The following is a 6,152-nucleotide window of genomic DNA, read 5'->3' on the forward strand; positions in this document are numbered from 1 at the left end:
ATTTTTGCATTTTAATTTTTTTATTTCAGTTTTTAATAACAGCTAATGACCCAATTATGACATAATTATAATTTACCAAAGCATTTTTTTTATGTGGTAAAAATGAGCTTCCCTGCAATCTTTCAGTCTCTGAAAGACACAAACAATGTTTTCCCTGTAACGGCTCCAGAAGTTGTGTTGCTTCTTCAGATGCATCATGGGAAATCCACGCCCTCAATAACAAGCACAGCTCAAAGAAACATTTTAAAAATTGCATATTAAAGCAGCTGACATGCACAACAAGCGATATGCAATTTCTCTGTCTATCATAAACTCCTTCATTCTTCGATACCGCAGGAACAATAAGAGCTTTCGTGAGAAATAAGACATCAGCATAAGAAACGCAAACGCAAAAATTCATTATAAAAGGGAGGAAATATTCTCGGGGGGTGCCGCCAAAGAAGACGACACAGAAAAGAACGCTACAGTATTTACATTCCGCCTGATGAACAGCCGTACGTACACTGACCCTGCAGTGACACCGTGTAGCTGTCAGCGTCTAGCTCACTAATACTGCATTTCCATGCGCGAAATGTCGGGAAAACAAAACCGACCGTGATAAGAGTGGGAAATGATACATTAGAATTGGTCAAAGGGGTACGTTTTTACAGGATTTACACTGATCTGAAGTGCCATTTGCATAATATGTACAGCTCACGTGTAAATGTTACTCAATGCAGGCTTCACTGTCTATATGCCATACGTTACTTTTTTCATGCTACCTTTTTAAAGGAATAGTTGAGGAAGTGACTTTTATCGTATTTTTCCCACACACTACGGAAATCAATGGCAACCAGCTACTGTTCGGTTACCAACATCCTTCAAAATATATAACTTTTATGTTTAACAGAAGAATTTAACTCAAATTTGTTAACAAGCTTCAATTTTTGAACGACCTACTTAACCCACAAACTTTTTTGGATACCGATAACTTCATCAGGTGACCACCTCATGTGCTTTACAAAAAAAAAAAACAGTGAAGGTGCAGCCAAGAGGAATGTTTTCATCAACACGCCAGAGTTTTCACAGTTCCAGGAATCTGACTTTGGAATTCAATTAACGCTACTCTCAAGACCAGCTTGATCGTGGTGGAAGACAAACGCCGACAACTGGAAGTTGCAAGCAAGAGATACCGCCAGCAACTTCAAGGACTTGCAATGAAAAATCAGCAATGCTAATGCCTAGCCGAAACAGCTGATCCTATCTTACACAACTCTAACGCAGCCTACATAAATGCGGTTGACTCCAGCTTCGCGTTTTCAACGCATCTTCACGAGGGTTATATAAGAAACAGCACGACGGTGTGCTGAGCTGAAGGTGACTCTTCCATTCGGAGAATCTCAATCCTTAATGATCCAGCTGGATTTTCTTTTTTTTTTTTAAGTGGAGTAGAGATCTATATTGCACAGTGAGCGTACGGGTCCTCAAACACNCGCATACAGCAAGAGATACCGCCAGCAACTTCAAGGACTTGCAATGAAAAATCAGCAATGCTAATGCCTAGCCGAAACAGCTGATCCTATCTTACACAAATCTAACGCAGCCTACATAAATGCTGTTGACTCCAGCTTCGCGTTTTCAACGCATCTTCACGAGGGTTATATAAGAAACAGCACGACGGTGTGCTGAGCTGAAGGTGACTCTTCCATTCGGAGAATCTCAATCCTTAATGATCCAGCTGGATTTTTTTTTTTTTTTTTAAGTGGAGTAGAGATCTATATTGCACAGTGAGCGTACGGGTCCTCAAACACAGGCTGCTCTTCGATGCCTCTCGCAAACAGCTTGATTAACTGGCAGTGGACCCTAAGACAGAGAAAGGAAGAAAAAAAAACAACAACATCAAACCGAATGCTAACACTTCACTGGAACAAACAGCATGCTAAACGCCACCCTAGGCTTACTAGAGATAAACAACAGCAACAAAAAATAAGCCTTTGCACTGTTAGAATGAACACTACGGAAAAACTCATTTAATTTCTACATGGAAAAAGTTAGTTCAGGCAAAAAAAAAAAATAATAATAATATTTAATCTGGCTCTATTTAAACTTTTTATCATTGCTTTTATTGTTAGGTTTTGGTAATGTGTGATTTTGTTACATTTGAAATGACTTTTCTGCTCAAAATGACACATTCATACTCAAAAATGAACCGACGAACATTATTGTACGTAACTATTGAAGTCTCTGTGTTCGGATGAGTACTACACTACTAATTATGTAGAGATATCTACATGATATATTGCAATATTTAATTAGATTTTTCTATGTAACGTTCACATCAAAAGCATGGTTAAATTAGGGGCGATATTAAGTAAAATCACAGTAAAAATTACTCGGACTTTAAATGGCCACGCCAAATGGACTTTTCTTTGTTAAATGTTACATGTAAAATTATACACAGTAATATTAATTTCTTTATGAATGTTAAAGTGCTATAGTAAGTAATGTGTACAAAGCAGTAGCAGTAAAAAATTTTACTACGATCCTACAAGTTCTTTTATTTTCAGTGTGGCGACATTTCTGCAAAAATAACATTTTACAACACTTTCAAAGTCGAAGTTTCAATTCAGACGTATCGAAAGTTTGCGGCAGCTAACAGATAATGCGTTTAAAAATATTGTACCACCTGCACTAAACCTAACCTATATTGCTAACAAAATCAAACATTTCTCAAAAATGCCATTTTAAAAGCAATATCCAGTTAACTTTATTGCGACTCATGGAAATTCAGAGCGCTCCACATGACAAGTGCGATGCTGTACCAGGTGAGCCACTGAGCAAGTTTACCATGCCAGAAAAGCCATATATTTATGGAGCTGGGAAAGCACGTTTTTTTGTGTTTCTTATATCCTAATCGTTTAAACTGCTCAATATTTCAATAGAAGTGTAACGTTTAAGTATAGTGCTTCACTTAAATCCCCAACCTAAACGATTTGCAATAGTAACGCCGATGCTTGCCTTAGCAAACACCACTAATGCGCTGTGTCCTAGGCTAAAACAAAGTACGAGCAAGCGCTGGTAAGCAATAAATGCTACGTCGTGTTGAGTAAAAAGTTTTGTAGTTAAATGCATGCGCTCTTAGGAGGTTCGGGGGCTCTTTAATTTCCTCTAATTCCACTCAATACTCTAGAGGTGAGTTCAGTGCCAGGCGATTGCCTTTTTNCAATTACTGAAGCTGAAAATGGAATAAATGAATGGACTTCTATTTTAATTAAAGGAGGTGAGCCTTTAACAGTGAGAGGGCCATTAAATTAGGAGCATTTCATTGCTACGCATTGTTGACACAGAACAATGGGCCGTGAAGGAAATGATGCATTTGGGCGAGCCGTCATGCTGTATCGAGGAGGAGAACAACTCCTCTGCAGGCACAATGGAGGGAGTTTTTAATTTTAATAGCATCTTTTCCACAGGCTCAGACCACGAAAGTCCATTTATTTATCCTGTTTAGTATGCTAGTGCTGAGATGATACAATCTTGTGCTCAAAAGACCTCAACATTTCAACTACAGCTTCCACTAATCGACAAACGCTTTAGTGAACCCTGCTCATTTTGTGTCTGAGGAACACTCTCTGAAGCTGACAACTAGTCATAGAAAGTCTAAAAGAGACAGTGGCACCTCTTAGACATATGAAGAAGTGTGAGCGTAAATGTGAGTGGCAGTGATGTCCAAACCCCTTAATTACAACAACGAGGACTTGCTTGAAGTAATTAGTGTATTAAAACTATAATGGTCCACTTTTTCCTTTCTGAAAGAGGACACAGTATAATAGTTCTCATTTTCGCAATACGTCTCTTTTAAAGGAATAGTTCACCCCAAAATAAAAATGACCCCATGATTTACTCACCCCCAAGCCACCCTAGGTGTACATGCTTGGTAATGCTCGTGGATAGTGGCCAAAAATTGCATACATTCATCTTAAAACGAACTAATTTTGAAATTTCTAACTCAAACACTGATTTCCATTAACAGATGTATGCTTGTTTGCAAGAATGTCGAATTTGTATGGATGTATGTAATTTGTATGTAATTTGTATTGGACCTCTAATGTATGACGTGATCCAAAATTCATAACGTAAGGAGAGAATAGACGAACGAGGGAAGCGACACTAAATGGAATAACAAATTAAAAGAAGAAAGGATTTCACTAAAAGAACGTGCATACAGTTATTATTTTAAAATGAGCAGTATTTTTGTTTTAAAATCCATCTGCTGTAGAAGACGTTAACCCCCCAGAGGGGAATAGCTTAGTTTAGTGATTTATGGAGCTTCAAAACAATGGCCACTATCCAATAGCATTACTTTGAAAAGCCAGGATAACTTTTGTCTGAAAAAAGAAAGTTACGTGCGCCTAGGATGGCTTGTGCCCAAATTAAATTCACAATTTGTAGAGTAGGAGTTATCACTTATGTCAAGTATTTATATATAGCATCTCAGCAACTCGAACAGTGGCGTAACGGATTCGCTTCCGCTGAGTCCAATGCATGAAAATTAAAATACCAGACACAGAGGGCATATCTGGATAAGGACACCTACCGGACTTGAATGGCAGTGTGTGGGAGGATCTCGCCGTCGCAATTCCAGTTGCTCTGGGACGGCATGCAGCCACAGGCTCTGTGCTCCCTGCAGATCTGACTCAGAAATCGCTTGCCCGTCGCTCCGCTTTCTCTCAGGTCCACTTCAGAATCACACTCCTGATATCTGGGGGCGAATCGGAACCGCCTGACCCGGTACACCTCCACAAATGAATGATCAAACTGCACAAAGAAAGAAAACGAGGAACGCTTACCGAATCCCACGTCAAACATCGTTAAACGTTAGACGTGCGCTTCTTTTGTAGAAAGAGGTGAAATGCATACTTTTATTTGGCGAGTTCCGAAATATTTCGAATTGAAATGAATAGTGTTCTTTTGAATCTGGAAAGAAGCCGTATCACCGTTTTCCACGAAAAGCAGCACAACCGTTTTCAGTGGCAATAATGAATAATGAATGAACGCTTCTTAAGCACAAAATCAGCAACATTTCTGAAGGATCACGTGACGCAAAGACTGGAGCAATGGCTGCTGAAAAGATTACAATATTGTAATGGTGCATAAAGCCGTAGTGATGATAAACAAACTTCTTTCAAACTCATTATAAAAAATACATATTATATAATTAGCAATAGCAAACTTGGGATCTGTATATTGTATATTTACAAACATAAATAGGCCCATAACTATATTTTAATGAGTAATAAACGTGCTGATTTATTATTTAAGAGGCATTTAAATTATAAAATGTTACAAGATTCCAATGTCAAGTTTCAAAATATGTGTGATTAATGGATAAAGGTTGTTTTGTTAAAAATTGCACTTGCAAAGAGCCATTTATAGTTGTCTAAATATTTTAGAAGTTAAGCATTAAAAATAACTGACAAATTGCGATTCAAGGTTCTCTATGACTGTAGAAACCCTGCTGTTACTAAGAACTTCAAAGAACATAATTATCTGCTCTTTTTCCAAGAAAAAAAAAGAGAAGAACATACAGTTAATTAAATATACATATGAATTTATACTATTATAAAATATAGAGTAAGCATTTGGTGGACAGCGGGAATGCTTTTTTGAAGTGTGCCAGTTAAGAGAGTGGTGGTTTTTTTTCTTCCAGGCCTTTGATGAAACATGAATGGAATTGCCTCATCGCTTTCATTTAGAAAATATCACGTTAAATCTGCTGATGTATTCTGCTGAGATGAATCGGGAAACCTGGTCGTCCTTATTGGTGTGGCGCAGCAGGTGGCGCAGGAAGTCGAGTCGGGAGCACTTCCTGACGAGGATGAGGTCAGTTGTTCCATCTGCTAAGTGCGCCGACGGCGACAGGCCTTTAGGAGTTCGAGGACACGCGCAACTCATGCTGGCGGCATTGATGGCCAAGAACTTTCCCCTGATGACGGTCCAAGTGTCCTGACACTCTGAAATACAACAGCATCACGTCACCGCTTGTGTACCTCTGAGCTGTGAAGTATATAGACCCTTTTCATAGACTTTGATGCATTCGAGCACTGGATTGCCTACAGCAGGCAACCACCAACAACGCCATAACACCTCAAAACCTGTTTTTTTTTTTTTTTTTT

The 6,152-nt window shown here is 38.7% G+C and overlaps 1 protein-coding gene across 2 annotated transcripts in view; it reads right to left on the reverse strand.

Moving 5' to 3' along the window:
* LOC122342640 (ceramide kinase-like) overlaps positions 1-6,152 on the reverse strand; it is a 20,415-nt gene continuing 14,263 nt past the window's right edge. The window contains exons 11-14 of one of the 2 annotated variants that reach the window (XM_043236609.1): positions 5,785-5,990; positions 4,574-4,794; positions 1,755-1,842; positions 1-1,435 (exon numbers count right to left, since the gene is read on the reverse strand). In XM_043236609.1, coding sequence (XP_043092544.1) covers positions 1,755-1,842; positions 4,574-4,794; positions 5,785-5,990 — 515 coding nt within the window. In that variant the 3' untranslated portion in view covers positions 1-1,435. Of the gene's footprint in view, positions 1,436-1,487; positions 1,843-4,573; positions 4,795-5,784; positions 5,991-6,152 lie in introns of those variants that run through there. The other variant, XM_043236610.1, reaches the window with a different exon arrangement.

This window comes from Puntigrus tetrazona, chromosome 4 (genome assembly GCF_018831695.1).
Source record: "Puntigrus tetrazona isolate hp1 chromosome 4, ASM1883169v1, whole genome shotgun sequence".
NCBI lineage: Eukaryota > Metazoa > Chordata > Actinopteri > Cypriniformes > Cyprinidae > Puntigrus > Puntigrus tetrazona.